Below are 25,959 nucleotides of genomic sequence, written 5' to 3'. Positions count from 1 at the left end.
GCTGACAAAATTAAAATGGATCAAAGACTTAAACATAGACCTGATACCATAAAAATTTTTAGACAATAGGGAAGAAGCTCATAGATATTGGTCTTAGCAATAATTTTTTTCAGGATGATGCCAAAAGAAACAGCAAAAGAGAAACAAATGGAACCATGTCAAACTCAAAAGCTCCTTCACAGCAAAAAAAAGCAATTAACAAAATGAAAAGACAAATTGCAGAATGGGAGAAAATTTTTGCAAACTATATACCAGATAAGGGGTTATTATTCAAAATATATATAGAACTCAGTCAATTTAATTAAAAAAAACTGATTAAAAACTGGCCAGAACAACTAAACAGACATTTCTCCAAAAAGGACAGTAAAGTGGCCAACAGGCACATGAAAAGATGCTCAGCATCACTAATCATCAGGGAAATATAAATCAAAACCACAATGAAATATCACTTCATACCCATTAGGATGGTCATCATCAAGAAGACAAGGAACAGCAGGTGTTGACAATGATGTGGTAAAAAGGAAATCCTTACACACTGTTGATGAGAATGTAAATTGGTCCAACCACTATGGAAAATGATATAGAGGCTCTTCAAAAAATTAAAAACATATCTATCACACAATCCAGAAATGCCACATTCGGGTATATACTCAAAAAAAATGAAAATCGTATTTTGTCAAGATATATGCACTCCTGTGTGTTTATCACAGCATTATTCACATTAGCTGAAATATGGAAACAAATGCCCATCAATGGATGAATGTATAAAAGAAATGGTACATATATAATGGAATATTATCTAGTCACAAGGAAGGAATATATCCTCCCATTGCAACAGTATGGGTGGACCTTGAGCACATTATGCCAAGCAAGATAAATCAGACAAAGAAAGACAAGCACTGTATGATATTACTTATATGTGGACTCCAGAAAAGTTAGACATATTTTTTTAAAAAAGAGCAAAATGGTGATTACCAAAGGATGGGGAGAGTAAAAGAGATAAGATTAAGAGGAGTGGAATTGATAGTATTTACAATCACTATTTAAGCTTATAATGAGTAGTAAATAAGCCACAGAGATCTAATCCACAGTATAATGAATATAGACAATAACACTGTATTATAATTATGCAATGATAAATCATATACAAACCATATATATTGTAATATGATAGCAATCATATTACAATAAACAAATGTATCAAAGTAATATATTTACACCTTCAACTTACACAATGTTACATGTCAAAGTTATTCAATTTTTTAAATCCTGAAAAAATTAAAAATTAAATAAGAAGTTTCCTTATGGCTCATCAGGTTAAGAACCTAACTGGTATCCATGAGGGTTCAGGTTAAATCCCTAGCCTCACTCAGTGGGTTAAGTATCCAGCATTGCCACAAGTTGCATAATAGGTTGCAGATGTGGCTTGGATCTGGTCGTTGCTGTGGCTGTGGCATCAGCCAGCAGCTGCAGCCTCAATTCCATCCCTAGCCTGGTAACTTCCATATGCTGCAAGTGTACCCCCCCCAAAAAAAAAGAGAGAGAGAAAGAAAAAAAGAAAAAGAAGCAGTAGCACAAACAGAAGAAGAAGAAAGATCTCAAGTTAAAACCTAACTTTACAATTTTAAGAACTAGAAAAAAGAACAAACTAAACCCAAGGTAACAAAAAGAAGGAAATGATAAAGATTAAAGTAGTAATAGATAATATAGAGAATAGAAAATCAATAGGAAAAAATAAATGAAGCCAAGACTTGGAATTTTTGAAAGATTAAGATGATTGACAAACATTTAGCTAGATTGACTATAAAGAGAAAAAAATTCAGATGAATAAAATCACAAAGTAGAGACTTTAAGGTGATTTTCTAGAAAGAAAAATGATCATAACAGAGTACCATAAACAATTGCCCATTGTAAAAATTGGTTAACCTGGATGAAATGGAAAACTTCCTGGAAACACACAATCTACCAAGATGAACCATGAAGAAATAGAGAATCTGAATCAACTATACCAGTAAGGAGATTAAACCAATAGTCGAAAACCTGAAAAGAAAAGCCCAGATCCAGATGGTTCTGCAGATAAATTTCACCAAACATTTAATGAAGAATTAACAACAATCATCAAACTTTTCAAAAAAAAAAAGATTAAAGAGAAGGGAACACTTTCTACCTCATTCTATAAGACCAACATTACCTTGACATCAAAGCCAGACAAAGATACTACAAAAAAAGAAAACTATGGACCAATCCTTTATGCACACAGATGCAAAAATCTTCAAAAAATATTAGCAAACCAAATTCAAAAGCATTTAATTAAAAAGATTATACTCCATGACCAAGAGGGATTTATTCCTACAAGTTTCAACATAAGAAAATTAATCAACCATCTACATTAGCAGAATGAAAGAAAAACCATATGATCATCTCAAGTGATGCATAAAAGGCATTGGACAAAATTAGAGACACTTTATGATAGAAATACTCACAAGCAAGGTACAGAAGAAAACTACCTCAACATAATAAAATTCATGTGTGACAAAATCACAGTGAACATCATACCCAGTGATTTTTTAAAAACCGAAAGCTTTTCCTCTAAGATTAGGAATAAGACAAGAATGTCTAGTTTCACCACTTCCATTCAACATATTATTGAAGACCTAGTCAGAGCAACTAGGCAAGAAAAAGGAATTAAAGATATCCAAATTTGAAAGAAAGAAGTAAAATTATCTCTGTTCACATATGATGTGATCTTATATGTAAAAAACCCCAAAGATTATGCACACATCCCACCTGTTGGAACTTAAAAATAAATTCAGCAAAGTTACAGGATACAAAAATCAACAAACAAAAAAGTTTCATTTTCATACACTAACAATGGACAACCCAAAAAGGAAAATAACAGTTATATTTATAATAGCGTCAAAAAGAATAAAATACTTAGAATTAAATTTAACCAAGGAGACAAAACACTTCTACACTGAAAAATGTAAAATGTTGCTGAAAAAATTAATGAAAAAACAAAAAAATGGAAAGACATCCCCCTCATTCATGGATTGTAAGACTTAATATTATTAAGATGTCACTACTATCCAAAATGACTTATAGTCAATGAATTTCCTATCAAATCCTAATGATGTTTTTTGCAGAAATAGAAAAATCCATCTTAAAATTCATGGGACCCCAAAAAACAAACAATTTTTTTTTAAAGTTGGGTTTTCTGAAATCACTTTCTGATTTCAGAAGTTACTAGAAAGCCATAGTAATCAAAATTATGTGGTAGTTGCATAAAGACAGACAGAGGAGTTCCTGCTATGGCACGATGGGACTGATGGCATCTTGGCAGTGCTGGGATGAAGGTTTGATCCCAGGCCCACCACAGTGTATTAAGGATCCAGCATTGCCACCTCTGCAGCTTGGGTTGCATCTGTGGCTCAGATATGATCCCTGTCCTAGGACACCATATGCCATGGGTAGACAAAAAAAAGAAAAAAATGAAAAAGAAAAAAAGACATTAGACCAATGGAATAAAACAGAAATTGACAAAATAAACACTCACATATATAGTCATATGATTTTTGACAAGAATGCCAACACCATTCAATGAAGAAAAGACAATCTTTTCAACAAATGTTGCTAAGAAAATGGATATCCATATGCAAAATAATGAAATTGGATTTTAATCCCATACTATATTCAAAAATTAATTCAAAATTAATCAAATACATAAACTTAAGACCTAAAACTATAAAATTCTTAGAAGAAACACAGTGAAAAAGCTTCTTGACATTGGATTTGGCAATGACTTCTTAGATATGGCGCAAAAAACACAAGCAACAAAAGAAAAAATAGATAAACTGGACTACATTAAAAAACATTTGTGCATCAAAGGACGCTATCAACAGAATGAAAAGGCAACCCATAGAGTGGAAGAAAACAGGGAAAAGATAGAATGCAAAGTTATTGTTTAATGGGTGTGGAGTTTCAGTTTTAGATGATGAAAAGCTTCTGGAGATGGATGGTGATGACTGCATGATGTACATGTATTTAATATTCCAGAACCATACACATAAAATGTTATATATATTTTGCCATAATAAAAAAATTTTAAACTATCAGAAGAGGAAAATAAAATAATAAAAATATTTGAATAATCCAAAAGGAAACAAGATAGTAGAAATAAGGGAACAAAGAACAAACAGGACAAATGGAAACTAATAGTCTAATGGTAATTAAGGACTGGAAACAAAAATTTACAGTTATCAATGTGAGAAGAAAACACTCCCAGAGAGTATAAACAAGGTACATTGTGAACATTCTCTATATTTCACAGTGGAAATACTTTTCCTGAAAACAAAAAGAAATTCTCTGGAAGTCTACACAGTCAGCTCACCACTGCCTTTAAGTCATCATTCGTTCCTAGCCACAACAATCAGACAAACAAAAGAAATAAAAGGGATCCGAATTGGAAGAGAAGAGGTAAAACCATCACTGTATGCAGATGACATGATACTACATATAGAAAACCCTAAGAATTCCATGCAAAAACTACTTGAATTGATCAATTAATTCAGCAAAGTAGCAGGATACAAGATTAACATTCAGAAATCAGTCACATTTCCATATACTAACAATGAAATATTAGAAAAGGAATATAAAAAGATATGCCATTTAAAATCACACCCCAAAAAATTAAATACCTAGGAATAAACCTGACCAAGGAGGTGAAGACTTATATGCTGAGATCTATAAGCTGCAATTTAATTAATCAATTTCCTTGATTAATTAAAAACATTAATTAAGGAAATTAAAGAGGACTCAAAGAAATGGAAAGATATTCCACATCCCTGGATTGGAAGAATTAATATTGTTAAAATAGCCATACTACCCAAAGCAATCTACAGATTCAATGCAAACCCTATCAAATTACCCATGACATTTTTCACAGAACTAGAACAAACAATCCAAAACTTTATGTGGAACCATAAAAGACCCAGAATTACCATAGCAATCCTAAGGGGAAAAAAACCAAGCAGGAGGCATAACTCTTCCAGACTTCAGACAATATTACAAAGCTACAGTAATTAAGACAGCATGGAACTGGTACCAAAAAAAAAAAAAAAAAAAACATACAGACCAGTGGAACAGAATAGAGTACCCAGAAATAAACCCAGATACCTATGGTCAATTAATCTTTGACAAAGGAAGCAAGAATATAAAATAGGAAAAAGTCACTTCACAAGTGGTGCTGGAAAAACTGGAGAGCTGAACGTAAATCAATGAAACTAGGACACACCCCATGCACAAAAATAAACTCAAAATGGCTTAAAGACTTAAACATAAGACAAGACACCATCAAACTCCTAAAAGAGAACATAGGCAAAACATTCTCTGACATCAACTGTACAAATGTTTTCTTAGGTTAGTCTCCCAAAGCAATAGAAGTAAAAACAAAAATAACCAATGGGACGTAGTCAAACTTAAAGGAAACCATTAAAAAAATACAACCTAGGGAATGGGAGAAAATAGTTTCAAATGATGCAACCAACAAGGGCCTAATCTCCAAAATATACAAACAACTCATACAACTCAACAGCCAAAAAAAAAAAAAAAAGAAAAGAGAAGAAAGAAAGAAACCACCCCAATTGAAAAATGGGCAAAAGACCTGAATAGACATTTCTCCAAAGAAGACATATAAATGGCCAACAGGCACATGAAAAAATGCTCAACATCACAATTATCAGAGAAACACAAATCAAAACTACAATGGGGTACCACCTCACACCAGTCAGAATGGCCATTATTAACAAGTCAACATAGGCCAAACACTCTCTGACATAAATGACAGCAACATCTTCTCAGATACACCTCTTAGAGTAATGACAATAAAAACAAAAATAAACAAATGGAACCTAATCAAACTTCAAAGTTTCTGTACAGCAAAGGAAACCCTAAACAACACAAAAAGACAACCCACTGAATGGGAGAAAATCTTTGCAAGTGAAGCAACTGACAAGAGATTCATCTCCAAAATTTATAAACAACTTCTGCAGCTCCATACCAAAAAAACAAACAACCCCATCCAAAAAATGGACAGAATATCTAAACAGACATTTCTCCAAAGAAGACATACGGATGGCCGAGAAACACATGAAAAGATGTTCAACATCACTCATTATTAGAGAAATGCAAATCAAAACCACGATGAGGTACCATCTCACACCAACCAGAATGGCCATCATCCAAAAGTCTACAAACAATAAGTGCTAGAGAGGGTGTGGAGAAAAAGGAATCCTGTTACACTGTTGGTGGGATTATAAATTGGTGCAACCACTGTGGAAAGCAGTATGGAGATGCCTCAGAAAACTAAACATAGAACTACCATTTGATCCAGCAATCCCACTTCTGGGCATTTATCCAGAGAAAACCATGACTCGCAAAGACACACGTACTCCGATGTTCATTGCAGCACTGTTTGCAATAGCCAGGACATGGAAAAAACTTAAATGTGCATCGACAGAGGAGTGGATCCAGAAGATGTGGTACATATACACAATGGAATATTATTCAGCCATTAAAATGAACGAAATACTGGCATTTTTATCAACATGGATGGACCTAAAAACTATCATGCTAAGTGAAATCAGCCATACAATGAGACACCAACATCAAATGCTTTCACTGACATGTGGAATCTGAAAAAAGGACAGACGGAACTTCTTTGCAGAACAGATGCTGACTCACAAACATTGAAAAACTTATGGTCTCCGGAGGAGACAGTTTGGGGGGTGGGGGGATGTGCTTGGGCTGTGGGATGGAAATCCTGTGAAATTAGATTGTTATGATCATTATACAACTACAGATGTGATAAATTCATTTGAGTAATAAAAAATTTAAAAAAAACAAGTCAACAAATAAATGCTGGAGAGGGTGTGGAGAAAAGGGAACTCTCCTACACTGTTGGTGGGAATGGAAATTGGTATATACACTTTGGAAAACAGTATGGAGGTATCTCAGAAAACTAAATACAGAACTACCATATGATCCAGCAATCCCATTCCTGGACATATATATGGACAAAACTTTCATTCAAAAAGATACATGCACCCATATGTTCATTGCAGCACTATTCACAAGAGCCAAGACGTGAAAACAACCTAAATATTCAACAACAGATGAACAGATTAAGAAGATGAGGTACATATACACCATGGAATACTACTCAGCCATAAAAAGAACAAAATAATGCCATTTGCAGGATTTCCCGTGTGGCTTACAACAAAGTAACGCCATTTGCAGCAATATGGATGGAATAAGAGACTTTCATACTAAGTGCAGTCAGAAAGACAAAGACAAATACCATATGTCACTTATATGTGGAATCTAAAATATGGCACAAATGGAGTTCCCGTCGTGGCGCAGTGGTTAACGAATCCGACTAGGAACCATGAGGTTGCGGGTTTGATCCCTGCCCTTGCTCAGTGGGTTAAAGATCCGGCGTTGCCGTGAGCTGTGGTGTAGGTTGCAGACGTGGCTCGGATCCCTGCGTTGCTGTGGCTCTGGTGTAGGCCGGTGGCTACAGCTCCAATTGGACCCCTAGCCTGGGAATCTCCATATGCCGCGAGAGCGGCCCAAGAAATAGCAAAAAGACAAAAAAAATAAAAATAAAAAAATAAAATATGGCACAAATGAACCTATCTACAGAAAAGAAACAAACTCACGGACACAGAGAACAGACTTCTGGTTGCCAAAGGGGAGGGGGAGGGAGTGGGATGGACTGGGAGTTTGGAGTTAATAGATGCAAACTATTGCATTTGGAGTAGGTAAGCAATGAGATCCTGCTGTATAGCACAGGAAACAATGTCTAACCACTTGTGATGGTATATGATGGAAAATAATGTGAAAAAAAAGAATGTATATATATATGTATAACTGGGTCACATTGCTGTACAGCAGAAATTGACAGGACATTGAAATCAACTATAATTTTAAATTTTTTTAATTATTTGACCATTAAAAAAATTATTCCTGCCTTCACCCTGGGAGTCAACTTAAACTAAAATATATGAAAATTATAAATAAGAAAAAGATGTTACACAGAGCATTGAGTGAGTCATAAACCAGCCCCAGTGGAGTCTGAATTCTTCTAAGATGAAGATAATAATCTCTAAGATGAAACTGTAATTTCACCCTTGAGAATCTCAGCAATACTCCCTTGCCCTTCATTCACATGAGGTTCATACCCCATTTCTTTCAGCTACTTTACAGCAAAAGTAACAAACATAAAACTCAGCTGCTGAATTTTCTCTTCTGGGTGAGACAAGTAAAAGATCTGGGTGCCTGGGGATGACTGAGGTCTCTTATGCAGCTCTTACATCTTACAGAAAATATCAAATGGGGCCCACATCTCAGAGACTAATTATAGAGCTGTGCTGTTTTCACTGGCTATATTGCCTAATACAAGCACCCTGTTGCTATAACTGTCTCTTTTAAGCATTTCAGGAAGAGAGGAGAGAGAGTTTCAGCATTTAATTTTGTATTTCCTAGGATGCTCAGGGTGAGGCCCCTGGGTTTTGATTCCATGTAAAGGAAAGAGAAGCATCAATGAGAAGATATAGTCTGTTATTCTCAGCTTTGTCTACATTTAGCCCCATAATGAAGGGTAAGTAACTTTTCTCCCTGTCTAGACATTGCTGCATTTTTTTCTAAGACATCTACAAATGGATGCTGGCTCCAGTGAGATTCCATTCTAACATTAATTTATTTTTGCAAACTTTTGTGGGGTTTATGTTTCTGGATATAAAGTTTTACCCACTAGTAACATAATAAGCTATATTATATGAACTGTCAATCCCAGTGCCCAGCTACTCATCTCCCTCAGTTTAACAATCTCTGAAAATTTCTTGCCTAAAGATTCACAAAGGAATGCCTCCTTATTCAGAAATTTGATAAATTATATAATTTGACATGAGAAGACCACTTAGTGTTGTACTCAGTAACTCATTTCCTACAGTGTCCCCAATTAAATATAACTTATTCCCACTTATTCTCATGCACATCACAGGTAATGTAATGCACTTCCTTTAATTATTTATCTTCTGCTCCTTGAATTATTTAACATTACTATGTTTTATTATTGTTTTTGTCTCTTTGTCTTTTTAGGGCCACACCTGCAGCATATAGAGGTTCCCAGGCTAGGGGTCGAATTGGAGCTGTATCTGCTGGCAACACCACAGCCACAGCAACACTGCATCCTTAATCCACCGAGCAAGGCCAGGGATCCAACCCGCATTCTCATGGATGCTGGTCAGGTTCATTAACCACTGAGCCATGATGGGAACCCCAACATTACTATGTTTTAATGTCTTCCTCCTTTATATCAGAACAAACTGTATGCTTTTAAGTGCTAGAATATACAAGGAGGTCCATAAAATAAATCTGAGAAACCAAAGAGTGTTGCCCATAGCTTTGGCTGTATGATATATTGGAACTGGTTTACTTTTTAATCATTTAGGCTTTTAAATAATTATGCTAAAAAATAATCCTAGTTACTTTGTAGTCATATTTGTTGGTAGTATTATTATTAACAACAGCTATGAATTTTTTCATGCCCTGGTATATTCCAGAAACTGTACTAAGCATGTATACTTCAACAGTATTTTCACAAGAGTTCTGAAAAATAGGTGTTAACTTGCCCAAGAGCACATAGTATGTCATACAGTCTTTGAACCCAAATCATTGTAACAGTATAATTTATTTCCTTTCAGTACAGTGATATAACAGGACTACTGAGTTAAGTACGACAGGATTGAGAATCTGGTTGGGAACCTGATCCAGTTGTGGAATGTCACCACACAAATTGCAGAGTAGGTGTTCTCTTCTTTCCTCATGAATCCATGTGCTCTCCTCCTATAGAGGCTCATTTTTCTTTTTGGTTATACATGTAACTGCTTCACTCTGCTACTGGACCATCCAAACAATGAAAGCATTTACACTGATCTCCTATGTGCCCAAGACAGATTTGAAAAACATTTGGGAGGGAAAATCGATAGGATTCGGTTATTGACTGCATATGGGAGATGACAGAGTTGGAAAGTGCCTTGAGTGACTCTCAAGTCTCTGGCTTTATTTAGCAAATGCTAAATGCATTGGTGAATGGAGAGTAGTTCCATTCACTAAGGTAAGACCACTAAAGGGGAAGGGAGCCATTACAAAGGAAAATATGTAATACGGAGAAGTACTGAATAGAAGGGTGACTACAGGCTTGAAAACATAAAAGAGGATAAATAACTAGGAAGACTTATATTTAAATAGACACTCACACCTGTTATATTGAGCAAGGTGGGATTAGTAGACCACAGGTTTTCTATAAGTTTGGACAGTCACATAAGACTGCCCAGTCTTATTCAGAGACAATATTCAGGATATTCAGATATTCAGAGATAATATTCGAGATATTCAGATTGGAGGCAGTGATGGTCATGTTCATAGTCAGTGGCTTAGTTTTTCTGGTGACAGACTTGATGAATTGTAAATTCATGCAATCATTAAGTCATGGAACAAGTGCCTACTAAGCACCAGAACCTCAGTCAACTGAGAATATAATGATAAATTTAACATCACTCATGAATTATAAAAGTTTTCAGTCTAAAACACATGATTTAGTTATTATGGCACATGCTTTACATATAACATGCTATGGAAATATAAAGCAGGAATTTTTCTTATACATAAAGGTTTTACTTTGTTTACTTCAGGAAATGATAGATATCCAAAGGATATCTAAAAATCCTCATCATCAAAAACTAGGACACAATACATCGATTAGTCTAATCATTAATTTTTTAAATCATTATAACTCACTTTAATGGGTTAAGTATATAAAGATATATGCTTAAGAATATTAATTAGTGTCCATTATAATACAAAACTCTTAACAATCAAAGCTTATCACTAGGGAGTTAGTGAATACACAGAAAACAATACACAGCCGCTGAATTGTTGATGTGTATGTACAGCATCAATATTTTCAACACAGAAAAAACACTGAAATATATTAAGTTAAAAATCAGTTTATACAAGTGCCCATCAACATGCGATTGGCTGAAGAAGATGTGAGAGATACACATATCTCTCACATGCAATGCATATATTTCTCAGCTATAAAAAGAATGAAATATTGCCACTTGCAGCAATGTGACTGGATCTAGAGAATATTATGCTTAGTGAAATAAGTAAGGCAGAGAAAGAACTATCATATCACTATATGTGCAATCTAAAAAGTGATACAAATGAATCTCTGTACAAAATAGAATCAGACTCACAGACATAAAAAACAAAATTATGGCTACCAAAGGGGAAAAGGGAAGAGACAAATTAGAAGTATGGGATTAAGGAGTTCCCATCATGGTGCAGCGGAAACAAATCCGACTAGGAACCATGAGGCTGCTGGTTCCATCCCTGGCCTCGCTCAGTGGGTTAAGGATCTGGCATTGCCATTAGCTGTGGTGTAGGTCACAAAAATGGCTCGGATCCCCACTGCTGTGGCTGTGGTGTAGGCCAGAGGCTACAGCTCCGATTAGACCCCTAGTCTGGGAACCTTCTTATGCTGTGGGTGTGGCCCTAAAAAAAAAAAAAAAAAGAAGAAGAAGTATGGAATTAACACATACAAACTACTATACATAAAATAGATAAGCAACAAGGTTTACAGTATGGCACAGGGAATTACATGCAATATCTTATAATAACCTATAAGGGGATATAATAGGCAAAGAAACAAATCACTCTGCCAAACACTTGAAACTAATACAATATTATAAATTAGCTATACTTCAATAATAAACAAGTTATAAACAACATATTTTGAAAAATCTTATTTTAATTTTTAAAGAAGAGAGGAGTGCAATTCTCCAGAGAGTTAAAATTTGTTTACTCTGTGAAGAAGGATTTTTTTCTGTTTCTATATTTTTCGTGTTTCCATTTTTTTAATTATTTTTATTTTGGTAAATTTTGAACATTGTAGCATTAATTAACTGAAATAACAACAGAGTAGCAATTTAGATTATTTGAAATGCTGTACTGAATAACAATATTTAAAAACATCATTGTGTTTGGAGAAAGCTTAATGAAAATTTTTTACATGTCTTGTGTATAACCAAAATGAAAGAAAATATAGTTTGCGTTCAGCAAGAATTGATCTTTTGCAACATCCAAAGTGATGTTATGTTGATTTGTCTATTTGACTTTTGATAAATGACCTCTGCAAGCTTATTAAGATCCTGAGTTTCCTGGAGGTGGACAGGTGGGACTGCAGTCAGAAATGTCAAAACCTAAGACCTGGAGCTCCCTGGTCACTTGTGGAGTTAAGAATCTAGCATTGTCACTACTGTGGCTCTGTCACTGCTGTGGTGAGGGTTCCATCCTTGGCCTGGGAACTTCCTCATGCCGCAGGTATGGCCAAAAAAAACCCAAAAAACAACAACAAAAAAAAAACCCTATAATCTGTGTGCTTTTCACAGAGGGTAGTGTTTCTGATTTCCAAAAATCCAAAAGGGAAGAAAGGATTTTTTTAACCCAACCCACTGATAAAGAAAAACCAGTGTAAAGATTATATTGAAATTTGAGATCATTGGTATTGTTCATTGGTGGCTTTTAAGTAAGAGCTAGGAGTAAATGATGAGTTATTCCAACTAATTGCCAAACAGCCAGCATAGGTACCTTGCATAGGTTTCCTACAAGTTTTTCAAGAAACAAAACAACTTACATTTTGTTGTTTTCTGTCTTCCCTGCAGCCCTGGGATTTGTGAACAATTCAACAGCAAGCACTGTGACTAAGTTTGTCCTCCTAGGCTTCCCTGGATGCGAAGAGTTGCAGTGCTTCCTCTTTTCACTGTTCTTTGGGGTCTATGTATTTACCATGATGGGCAATGGGACCATAGTTTGTGCTGTGAGGTGGGACCCAAGGCTCCATACCCCAATGTATATTCTCCTAGGGAACTTTGCTTTCCTTGAAATCTGGTACATTACCTCCACTGTACCCACTATGCTAATCAATTTCCTCTCAGAGACAAAAACCATCCCTTTTGTTGGCTGTTTCCTCCAGCTATATTTTTTTACTTCCCTTGGTACAACTGAGGTATATTTCCTCTGTATCATGGCATATGATCGGTACCTCGCTATCTGCCGCCCATTGCACTACCCAATCATCATGACCCAACAACGCTGCTCTATCTTGATGTCTCTTTGCTGGTTGTTTGGATTCCTCAGTTACTCTGTCTCCACCGTGCAGCTCTCTCAATTGCCTTTCTGTGGGCCCAACACCATCAATCACTTTCTGTGTGACATGGACCCACTGATGGCTCTGTCCTGTGCCCCAGCTCCTGTCACTGAGATTGTCTTCTTTGTCTTGAGCTCTCTCATTATCATCCTAACTCTTCTATACATCCTTGGCTCCTATACCCTTTTATTGTTAACTGTGTTAAAAGTCCCCTCAGCAGCTGGCCGGCGGAAGGCTTTTTCCACCTGTGGATCACATCTGACTGTGGTGTGCTTATTCTTTGGGGCTCTTTTGGTAATGTATGTGAGCCCTACAGCTGATAACCCAGCTGAAATTCAAAAGATTATGACTTTGTTCTATTCTGTGGTGACTCCTTTCTTAAACCCCCTGATTTACAGCTTACGAAACAAGGAGATGAAGGCTGCAGTGAAGAAAGTCCTAAGAATAGAACGAACATAAACTAAGCTACTTGAGAACAAGCAAACCATTGATCAGGCATAAGAGATTAATTAAAAAAGACTTCATGTACTGCTGATAATTCTCCAATGAACACCTTAAAGAAGATATTTCTCAGTGGGGTCCGTCACTGTTTTATTCTTCAAGTAATCTGGCAGAGCTATCTATAGCTGATTCAGATTCCATTCTAAGTAGAACAATAATATTTTCAATGTGTATTACTTCTTAGATAGTAATATGAGAGCATTATATTTCTGCTATTTCTCATACTGTGTTAGTTTTGACTGTTGGGGGATGGAAGTGAAGCTGGAACAAGAGCAGTTATTCTGGGCGAATCATCACTGGTGTACTCAAGGCATTTCTTAAGACATTCCAGTCTTTTTAAAAGCGAAAAAGTAATTGAATTTAAGTGCCTAATGGATACATACCTAAAGTATTTAATAACAGAAAAAGTTTCGTATCCCCTTGACTCTAATGGTTGAGAATCTTCCAGATGAGGGACAGACTGAAAGTTTTATGTTTAAATAAGTAATGTTTTAGCATCAGATAAGATAATAATTCTTTCATTCAACAAAAATTCATTGAGCATCTACTTTATTCCAAGCCCTCCTTAGGCATTAGAGATACGCTATGACCAAAATGGTCAAAAAAACACCATCATGTGGACTTTACTTTCTAGTGAGGGACAGATGATAAAAAAATAAGTGAAATATATAGCATGTTAGAGAGTGATAAGCAATATGGAGAAAGGGGGAGGAGGACAGGGAGTGTGGGAGAAAAGGCTGAAATTTTAAATAGGATGATCAGGTAAGGTCACACTGAGAAAGCAATATTTAAGCAAAAGCTGGACGGAGATGAGGGAATGAACCATGTGAACAGCTGAGGGAAAAGAGTATTCCAGGCTGAGAGAAGCAAAGTTCTCTATAAGATCCTAAGGCAAGACTGTGTTCCAGTAACAGCAAGGAATTTGTTTTGTTTGGAGAAGAGACATTAAGGAGGAAAGCATCAGAGATGAAGTCAAAGAGAGTATAAAGAGGGTCAAATTGTGCAGGACCTCGTGAGCCATGTAAGAACTTTAAATTCTGTATGAGATGGGAAGCCTTTTTGAGCAGAGGAGTAACATAATCCCATTTACATTTTCAAAGGGTCATCCGCACAGTTGTTTCCTTGTAAATAGACTAAAGAGGGGCATGGGCATTTCAAAAACTCTTATTTCTAGTTGTAAAATAAAAATTGTTTGTTTCTTTTGAAAGGAATTTGTATCTGTAACCTGTTCGTGAGGATATGTATTGGGAGAGGGGGGAAAATCAGGGAACTGGTTTGCTCAAGAGCAATGGAAACCCCTCCTAGCCCCTGCCAAAGGAAACTGTAATTCTAGAATGATGTTTTCATGACAATCTTGAGAGATAATGGACTTAGGAATCCAATCCTGAAGCTCTTGAATCACAGTTAATTATATTATGATTATATAGACACTTACAGAATATTTTCATATCTATTAACTCATGCCATTCTCCTATCAGCCCTATGGGGAACACAGGGAAGGTGAGTATGTACCTAACATTTGAAGGAATGAACTCACTAAGCTCTTATATCCAATGAAAACATTCAGGCTAGGACCTAGATTTTCCATGTCCTAGTTTTCTATTTCCACACCACCTTCTCTTTAGGTTCAACTCTGTTCCCACCCAGTAACCCCCACTTTTTTTTACCCCAGATCACTTGCTTTCACACGATGCCTGAAAAATCTTCTCTGCCATTTCCCTACCTATGCCAGTCTCTTTCAAAAGCCTCTCAGATGCTTAAATCTAAGCTGGCTTTTCTAGGTACATCACATAAAACTCAGCTTCAAGTGTCATTATCTCTACAATTTTTTCTTTTTTGGCCTCCCCACAGCACATGGAGTTCCCAGGCCAGGGACCAGATCTGAGTCACGGTTGCAGCCTGAGTCACAGTTGCAGCCTAAGCCACAGCTGCAACAACCCCAGATCCTTAACCTACTGTGCCAAGCTGGGGATCGAACTTGCATTCCAGCACTCTCAAGACACCATTGATCCCATTGCACCACAGCAGGAACTCCTACAAATATTATTCTTAACCCTATCTACAAGCCATGCTTAACTAATTCCTGATCCTACTGAAATCCCTCCCAAACTTAGAAGCTATTTCAAACATTTTCATCCTTAACCCAGACTTTAACGATCTACACAGTGGTTGTCAAATTTCAGTATGCAACACAAACATCAAACTTTTTTAAAAACAAATTTCTAGGCCCCACACTGAGAGTTTCTGACTCACTAGGTCAGAGTGGGGTCTAAAAACTTGCATTTTAACAAGTTCTCAAGTGATGTTAATACTGCTAATACAGGGACTACATTTTGTACAAGCTTCTCTGTGAACGTGGCCTCACTCCTAAACTCAGTAGTATTCTCTACTTGCGCTCTTGCCTCATCTTGTTTGTTCTCCTTCCCCTGTATCAGTGAAAGAAATCACACTTCCACTTCTGACCCATTTACAATGTTAAACTTTTATTTTCACTAATATTGCATGTCAATCAACAACATAAAAATCCACTTTTATAGAAAATTCAATTTTGTCAAAGAAACATGTTTCAAGTTGTACTTAAAACTGAAAAAGAAGTTTCTTTAACTTATGTCGAACGTAACAAAATTAAGTGATTACATGTAGACAAATTTTTTTTTTATTTTAAGTCCTTAAGGTTAGGCACTAAGAAAGAATCAGATGTACTTTGGAGAAAAGACCTCTCTCTCTCTCTCTCTCTCTCTCTCTCTCTCTCTCTCTCACACACACACACACACACACACACACACACACTTACATATATTCTTTCTCTTTCTCTCCTTTTTTCCTTCCTCTCCCACCTCCCATTAGTGGACACCTCCCTCCATTAATAGAAGGTGTCCCATTCTCCACCTCCTTTCTCCCACTCAGATCAGTTCTTTAGAGGACTGATCACCACAAAGAGGAAATTTTTCCTGGCCTCTGTGTCTCACTAATTAAATCACTGGGGGAAATATAAACAAATACAGATAGCATTAGATGAATGCAAGAAGATACACGCACAGGGAACTAGGCACCTCCCAAAGAGCACACTGGGGAACTATGGCTCCTATTCAAGAGAGACTTATAAACTCTTAACAATCACTGACATGACAAATATATTTCGTCTGGTTCAGAATAGTAGAGGTAGCAAGTCTCTGGAGCCACAAAAGCTGCTATCCATCCATGGATGAGCTTTTAAATTGGGTAATGAGGACAGCTTGTGCCAGAGTTGCTCTCCTCTTAGAAACAGAAACACCATCTGGTAGGTAAGGAAAGTCTGCCTGCATCAGTGCATCACTGCTCCTACACAGACACTGCTCTCAAATATTGTGCTGTTCTCCTCTAAGTCTGCTAATTCTTTGTTCCTTTGTTCTCTGTGGGAACAATGCCTTAGGGCCCACAGTTCTCTTCTCCCAACACACTCCTGAAGAGTGCTGGGGTGAAAAACATTCATTAAGGGTATCACACTCTGGTATCACAGAGTTCCCACCATACAACTCACTTAAGGAAAAGAGTGCTTAAATGTCTTGGATATTTTGGAAGGGGCATTAAATTTCCTTCAGTTAGATGTAGCATGAGTCTTGTACCACTTCCTTTCTAATACAGGTCAGTGAAGCTTTGATTAACAAATATCCTTCAGCACGAGGAACTAAAGTAGGCTGTTCTAAATTTTTTTAGCGTTGTTGGCAAGTGACAAACAGCAAGTAGAAAGTGAGAAAGAGGTAGACCAGCAGACTCTCTTGCCCTTTGGATTGATCTAGAGATTAACCTTAAAATATAAATACTTAAAGAAAAAAGAATCCTTGCAATTATAATTTTTGAAGTGCTCTTCACTGGTGTTTCCACTGTGGCCCAGCGGTAATGAATCCGGCTAGTATCCATGAATCGGGTTCAATCCCTGGCCTCGCTCAGTGCATAAGGATCCGTCATTGCCATGAGCTGTGGTGTAGGTCGCAGATGTGGCTCAGATCTGGTGTTGCTGTGGCTGTGGCGTAGGCTGGCAGCTACAGCTCCAATTCAATTCCTAGCCTGGGAACTTCCATATGCCATGAGTGTGGCCCTAAAAAGACAAAAAAAAATAAAAATAAAAAAATAAAGTGCTCTTCTCTGAGCAAGTGGCTTAAATCCTAAGCAAGTGGTAGGGGGTTACAAAGAAGGATCTAGCTTCCTTACTAGTTCATACAGAAAGAATCGCTCAGGTTCTTTGTTCCTCCTCTTCTCTCCAGCTGCTCATCTTGTCGTATCACTTGAAGTAAATTGAAAGATAAAAGGTGTTCATTTCAATTCATCACTTGAGGTTTCATAAATATACTTTGGAGGTAGAGGAAACAGAAATGGGTGCAGAGATTTCAAATTATCTGTGAAGTTCATTCATCCATCTTTCTCTGATCCTATATTTCACAGATAACTAAAATTTCACTGCAGCACAAATGTCAAAAGGTCTTGGACATTATGAAGTCAGACGACCAGGTACGAGTTAGGATTTATAAGGTCTGGTTCCAGGTCAAAAACCATGAATTGGAATTGTATTTCTCTTCTTTGTGCCAAGAACTTTCTGGCAAGTGAGTACAGTAAGTCAATTCACGTCTCGTGTCTCTGCAATACTATCTTGAAAAGCCCAAAATATCTCATTTATATCAAATAAAGTTTGCTATCATGCTACTGCCTTCACCATAGAGACTCTTCTAAGTTATTCCTAACTGAAATAAATATCTTTTTAGGCCCACAGCGTATAGTTGGGCATGCTATGAAACACACAGCTGAAGGAAGCCCCATCCACATACAGAAATGACTGTACAGATGTAAGTGGCATTCTTGATTACTTTTATAAACCATAAGTTCCAAAAGGGGAGGAATTTTATTTTCCATGTTTACCACTCTACCCCAGAACTTAGCACACTGCTAAAAACATAATAAATTGTGAATAAACATTCGTCAAATGCCTAAGTGAATAAGTAAATGGGTAATGTGCTACAATTTAAATTCAACATTCAATTTTTTATTAGAAGCCCAGTAACTCTATTTTCCAAACAAAAATGACACCATATAGTCTGACAAATATAGATATAGTTACAAAAAGCATATTTGAAATTACAACTCCCCTAGAAATGTTGATATATGTGGTCATTATAATGATAGTCCATTGAACTACATCATTTGGATAAAATTTAAATTTTCCTAAAAAATCATGTTTATTAGTGGTCTTTCTCATCATTCTAAAAAATATTGTTAATCAATACAAATACCTAGCATTACTTTGGTAATAAAAACATTTATCCTCTGGATTTGCTCCAGGTTTTATCAGACACTAAGAGGCAGGCCTCTTTCACTCTGAAGATTATATAAACTGCAAAAGGATGAAATTCTGTGAGTATCTTAACAATGACATTAATAAATAATATGTTCAATTATCCTACTTTTGTAATTAATATATCACTAAATTTAAAAAATATCTTGAAGTCTAATCAGGAAACTCCAAAACATAGATATAAGCCTAGCCCAATAGTTTTAGGAAGGTTGTTAGCAAAATATCTAAGTTTATAGTCCTGTCTCAACTCCTAAATCAACCAATATTAGAAAGGTCTTGACACATCTGAAGGCAAGGTCTCTACTCATTATTTAATTCAAGTAAAAGCAAGATGATGAATGGACAAGTTATGGTGTTTATGGCTTAATTCCCAGCAAAAATGAAGATACTTGGTGTTATATACCATACCTAGCTGCAAGTTACCTCAAGAGTTCCACCATGACGTAAAATAGTGAAGCTGAGGGGGAACGACTCGGGAAAATGGTGGCTTCCAAAAGAAATCGTGTTTAGGGGGAGTCAGTGGTTAGCGAACCCAACTAGGATCCATGAGGACAAGGGTTCGATCCCTGGCCTCTCGGGGTTAAGGATCCTCATTGCCGTGAGCTGTGGTGTAGGTCACAAACATGGCTCAGATCTGGCGTTGCTATGGCTGGTATAGGCTGGCAGCTGTAGCTCTGATTAGACCCCTAGCCTAGGAACCTCCATATGCCAAGGGTGTGGCCCTAAAAAATTAAAAATAAATAAAAATAAAGTGCTTTGAGAGAACTAGAGTGCCTCAAGATTGGGGTGGGTTGAATTGTTCAGCAAATCCAGATGCCACACAGAATGTGACCTAGAGAAAGCTGGATAAATGGTTTTCAAACCATTTTGCAGAATCCTGAGGGTTCTACAGCACCTCCCTAAAGACAGAAAAACAAAAGGGCTCAAGATCCCCACACTGCAGTTCTACTCTTATCTGCTTTTTAATTAAACTTCTATAGATATATTTGCTTCAGATTTATACCCAATTTTATTTCAAAGTAAAAAGATGTGTCTAAAGTTTATATCTGTATATAGGATAAATATCCAAGGGGTAATGATTTAAACATGAAAAACAAAGCACTCCTTAGCCTTATAGGAATATTTGAAATGAAGTGGGGTTTGTTTCAACCAGTCTCCCGATGAACCAGAGTATCTAGGAGTTACTGGCTTTGCACATTCAAGCAAACCCCTTAAACCTCTATGAATTTCAGTTTTCTTATCTGTAAAAAAGAGGGATAAAGCACACCTCCCTATAGCTCAAAGGGTCACTAGGAAGATAAAATGAGATAATGTATTTATAAATACTTTGTATATTTTCAAACAGTTTGTTAGCAAAACCTACAAACGTCCATTATTATTCACTGCTTTGTTATTTCTGCTGTCTACCAGTTCGGGGATCCCAGAACACGACAATGCATTTTGTGACTGAGTTTGTCCTCCTCGGTTTCCATGGTCAAGGGGAGATGCAAGTTTTCTTCTTCTGGTTAATCCTGGTGGTCTATCTCCTAACACTGCTGGGGAATGGGGCTATTGTCTGTGCCGTGAAATGGGACAGGCGGCTTCACACACCCATGTACATCTTCTTGGGAAACTTTGCTTTTCTAGAAATCTGGTATGTTTCCTCCACTGTCCCAAACATGCTGGTCAACATGCTTTCTGATACCAAGACCATCTCCTTCACTGGCTGCTTCCTCCAATTCTACTTCTTTTTTTCACTCGGTACCACGGAGTGTTTCTTCCTATCGCTTATGGCCTATGACCGCTACCTGGCCATCTGTCGCCCACTACATTATCCTTCCATCATGACTGGGAAGTTCTGTGTGATCCTGGTCTGTTTTTGCTGGATGAGTGGATTTCTCTGCTACCCAGTCCCCATTGTCCTTATCTCCCAACTTCCATTCTGTGGGCCCAACATCATTGACCACTTTGTGTGTGACCCAGGTCCACTGTTTGCACTGGCTTGCATCCCTGCTCCTTCCACTGAGCTTATCTGCTACACCTTCAACTCAGTGATTATCTTTGGGCCTTTCCTTTCCATCTTGGTATCATATATGCTGGTACTCAGAGCTGTGCTTCGTTTTCCCTCTAGTGCTGGTAGAACTAAAGCTTTCTCCACATGCGGGTCCCACCTAATGGTGGTGTCTCTGTTCTACGGAACCCTTATGGTGATGTATGTGAGCCCAACATCAGGGAACCCAGTGGGAATGCAGAAAATTATCACTTTGATATACTCAGCAGTGACTCCACTCTTAAACCCCCTTATCTACAGTCTCCGAAACAAAGACATGAAAGATGCCATAAAGAAAGTCCTGGGTTTAAGAATTAATCAAAACCAATGTCTACCAGTTCGGGTACATTTCTGAAAGATAGCAGAATGCCATTTCTGACCTTAGCTATTTAAAACAGCAATAGAGAAATGCTTCAATCAGTCATGTTCTGGCTCACACTTAAGTAGAGAGAGAGAGATTTATTCTCACAGTTCCTTAGCAGTTCAAATTCAGCTCAATAATGATAAATGCTCAGTAAAATATTTTAAACATGCACAACCTCAGTGAACAATTATATGGTGTTGTGTGTGTGTGTGTGCGTGCGTGTATGTGTGTGTGTGTGTGTGTGTGTGGTGTATCTTTGCTGAATTAATCTTATTTGGTGAAGAAATCAAAGGCATGTGTACCTGGAGCCTTTCAAGAAAGGGTACTCTCTTTTAAATTCAGAAAATAAATATTCTTAAAGACAGTGGGTCAAAGGGTCATAAAAATAAAAACACATAGTAATGGACATTTTCCATTTTTTGAGGCTCTTTCACAGCAAAAACATAGTATGCTTCATATCTCTATCACTTACAGATAAAATACAAACTCTTCTTCCTGCCATTCAAAGTGCTCACTCAATAAACTGCTCCATTCAGTCTTCTCTCCTACTGATCCTCTGGTCCTATACTTCACAATGATCAATAATCTTATTTTGCCTGCAATATATTTTCTCCCAGTTGTGCATTTTTACTCATAGTACTTCCTCCAAAATCAATTTTGGCAACTCCATTACCACTTGTAATATAGGATAACAATACCCCAAACATATTTTGATGTCTCTCAGAAAGCTGTAAGGCAAAGTCTCAAGTGGGAAAGTATTCAGAGAAAATTATACCAAGAACAATTTCCATTTTTGCACCAAAAGCCATGCAGAGACAGGAAAGTCATCAGCTGAAAGGATAATCTACTTAAAATGAAAGTACATCCCTTTAGTCATGGCTACACTGGGAATGAAATTAGGTGTGCCAGAAAGACAGTTCTGCTGGTGCCAAGTGATGAAACACTCTAGTACAGTGTTTCTCAAACCTTTCTATCACTGGAGGATGTTTAGCAATGGTGGTCAGAAAACATAGGGCATTTGGAGGTAATATTTCTTTGAATTCCAAAGTGTTATCTTAAAAATTATACTTTCTGCTCCATAGAACATACATATTTGGTATAGTACAAAGTTATCTCCTCTGAGTAAAACTGTCCCTTCCTCAGAAGGTATTTATTTAGGGTATTTGTGTATCCCATGGCACAAAATCACATACTCTGAGAAACACAAGCTTGAGGAGACTATGGGGTTCCCCCAGAGTCAATGCAGCACATTATTTCTAATAATCCCTATAGACCAACTTATCAAAAATATTAATGAAGTCCCAGGCAAGAAGTAAAGGTCTCCAAGGAAAGCATGGAAAATTATAGGATCACATGTAAGTAGGAGATACGTGAGAATTCTCAACAGTGGCTAAAAATGATGCATAAATTAAGACCCTATACTTTACAAGGATCAATATTCATTAGCACATAGATAGAACACCCTCTGTAGAAACAGGGCCACTAGAACCTTATCATGCAAGTGGAGTGAAATAAGCTATGCGTGAAGCTCTCACATAGGGCTTCCACATTAAAGCCAGTGAAGGAGAGAATCTATAGACTCTCCTCAGGATGACCTAGGAAAGCTTCACACCATGCAGAAGTCTTCTCTGCCAGGTACAGCTGTTATTATACACCACAGGTAGGCCTATTCACCTATACATTTATACATTCAATGTGCTCAAGAGATGAAGTGTCAAAAAAATATACTCAAGATCCAAAAAAAAAAATTCTGAGAAAATTTAGATCACCGTGGAACTCATATTCTCCAAATTAAATGCACTAAACAGTGCCAAAGTCAGCCAAAGGTTTTCCCCTTCTCAGAAAGTGGCTGGGGCACCAGGAATGGGGTGACTTTTATAGATATTTTGAACAAAACAGTATGAAACTAGTTCCATCTACTGGGGCTAAACCCAAGAAAAAGAGATGTGGGGGGGGGGGTTCTATCCTTTTTCAGTTCCCACCTCTTTGTCCACCCTCTTATTCATCTTGAGGAAAAGTGACACTTAAAAATTGTTTTACTCTGCTATTATTTCCCGGGACACATACTTTTATTAATTTCTCATATATGAAATAATAGTATTCTGTATCCAGCCTTATAATACATTTTATTCATAATGGCCATGTATGATTTTACTATTGAAAATAGTTGTTTTTACGTCTTGTTCTTTAAAATTCTATTAAAATTTAAATTTAATTTAAAATTTTAATAAAAATTTTACATTCAGAAAACAAGGTTTTTACAGTAAAATCAAATCAGTGTGTATGAGGACTAAGATTCACATAAGGGTTTAATGGTGACTATATAAGAACTGCTGCTTACAATTATCTGAGAAATTATCTGTGAAATTCATTTACAATGATTTTGCTACAGTTGACTGATAGTTTTTCTGTGATTTTTCTTTTCTCTCTTGGTCACACCCGCAGCATATGGAAGTTCCCAGACCAGTGATGGAATCTGAGCTGCAGCTGTGACCTATGCCACAGCTGCGGCAACAAGGGATCCTTAACCCACTGCGCCAGACCAGGGTCGAACACATGCTGCCACAGAGACAATGTTCAATCCTTAACACACTACACCACAGCAGGAACTCCTGATTTTTTTTTTTTAATTTTAATGTTAAAAAGTGTGGTCTACAGCTCAAATACATGGAGCTAAGTCTTGTGCATTTTGGTTTTGAGTCAAAGCCTATCACTCTAAGACTATGAATTCAAGTCATTGTCGGTGCTGTTCCAGGCGTGAATGGCTACTCTCTGCACCATTGCTTTCTTGTCTTGTTACAAACAGAGGGCTCTAGCTTGGAAAGAACCAAGTTACCATACTGAAGCACCAGTGGCTCCAATGGGGAGCCATTTTTTCCAGACGTCTCATCAAAATCATCATCGATGCAAGTTTAGTTCTTCGGAATCATCCCAGTTTAAAAAATTAAAAATTATTTAAAAATTATCTTCATCTCTCATTTTCCTTCTCCTCTTGATTTCTTGCCCACAGGATACAACTTGCTTTGACATAACCAGTTCAATAGGAAGGCTATCTGTGCTTCTAGATGAGTAGGTTCATAGTTTATGTGTTACTAATCTACAGAGCCTGCAACATCTGTATTATTATAAATATATTTATCTTATTTAATACAACTTCACCAACTAGGATTTTTTTCTATTATGCCCAGTAGATTCTGTAAATATTATATATATACCATTTTATCAAAATTATTTTAAAGGAAATTTCCTCTTAACAGTCAAAAAAAAGTTAAAACCATCTTGTTAAAAAATGTCTGTAGGAGCTCCCATCGTGGCTCAGCAGTAACTAACTCAACTAGAATCTGTGAGGTGGTAGGTTCAATCCCTGGCCTTGCTCAGCGGGTTAAGGATCCAGCATTGCTGTGGTGTAGGTCACAGCAGCTCAGAGCTGGTATTGCTATGGCTGTGGCACAGGCCAGCAACTGCAGCTCCAATTTGACCCCTAGCTCATATGCTTCCATATGCTGCAGGTGCAGCCCTAAAAAGCCAAAAAAGAAAAAGAAAAAAAAAAAGTCTGAAGGTCCCATTTTGTTAAAGGTATCATTGTGATGTTTTCTCTATGTTGTATTTGAATCTTGAAATGACGTCTTCTTTGGAGATGGTATTCTAAAGAGAAAAAGGGTAAATTTTGGAATATAGGTAAATAATTATTTTTGAAATATTTCTGATTCTCTTGTTTTCTGTCATTTTGAAAGTTGAGGACTATTGTTTAAATAAAGTAAGGTAAAATCTTTCAAATACTGAATATTAAGGGAAACCTGTGGCAACAGTAACAAGAGCTTTAGAAGAAAATCTCTTGGTTACGTTAATTTTCTTCTCCAGTACCTCTTATATGTTTTATTCATCTCTAATGAGATCTATTTTAAACGCATATGAAGCGTAATAAATTATCATGTAACGCTAATCATGGAGTAAATAATAATGACTTTTCATTGCTAAAAACAAAGGATTAAATATCAAATTATAAGTGAGCTGTGGTGCAATATAAATGTCTTTAAATAGGAACAGCAAGATATATAAATAATTCGTTATCTGAATACCCTTTTTTATTTTCTTCTGGTATCATGGGAGGAAATGACAGAAAATCTCCTAATGAAAGCAGCTCAAGAAAGAAAAGAGAGAGAGAGAAGCGAGAAGAGAAGGAAGGAAGGGAGATTCTGAAGTAATGTCAAAGGTCAAATCACTCAAATCTGTAGCAAGCGTCAGGTTCAAATCTATTTTAAAATGGCAGCATATGTCGTGTCCTCCCATTTTTGAAGTGAATAGCATTAACTGCCATACATGAATCTTTTTCTGAAAAAAAAAAGACTAAGACAAACCATTTCCGCCACTACTTCGAAAAAATTTTATACTAAGAGGAGATAAAAATTTAACTGATTTTGTCCACTGGCAAAGAAGGTTCAAGCAGCCTAGAAGCGTACATTTACAAA

At 36.7% G+C, this 25,959-nt stretch overlaps 2 protein-coding genes across 2 annotated transcripts; both read left to right on the top strand.

Annotated features, from left to right (window-relative positions):
• LOC100738550 (olfactory receptor 11H4-like) lies at positions 8,650 to 13,729 on the top strand. The gene is made up of 2 exons (XM_003482265.1): positions 8,650 to 8,656; positions 12,786 to 13,729. The coding sequence occupies exons 1-2, from the start codon at positions 8,650 to 8,652 to the stop codon at positions 13,727 to 13,729; spliced, it is 951 nt and encodes a 316-aa protein (XP_003482313.1).
• Positions 18,220 to 21,481, top strand: LOC100738521 (olfactory receptor 11H6-like). Its single transcript, XM_021100059.1, has 2 exons — positions 18,220 to 18,259; positions 20,508 to 21,481. The coding sequence occupies exons 1-2, from the start codon at positions 18,220 to 18,222 to the stop codon at positions 21,479 to 21,481; spliced, it is 1,014 nt and encodes a 337-aa protein (XP_020955718.1).

This window comes from Sus scrofa, chromosome 7 (assembly GCF_000003025.6).
Source record: "Sus scrofa isolate TJ Tabasco breed Duroc chromosome 7, Sscrofa11.1, whole genome shotgun sequence".
NCBI classification, from domain to species: domain Eukaryota; kingdom Metazoa; phylum Chordata; class Mammalia; order Artiodactyla; family Suidae; genus Sus; species Sus scrofa.
This window is presented reverse-complemented; position numbering and strand designations above follow the sequence as displayed.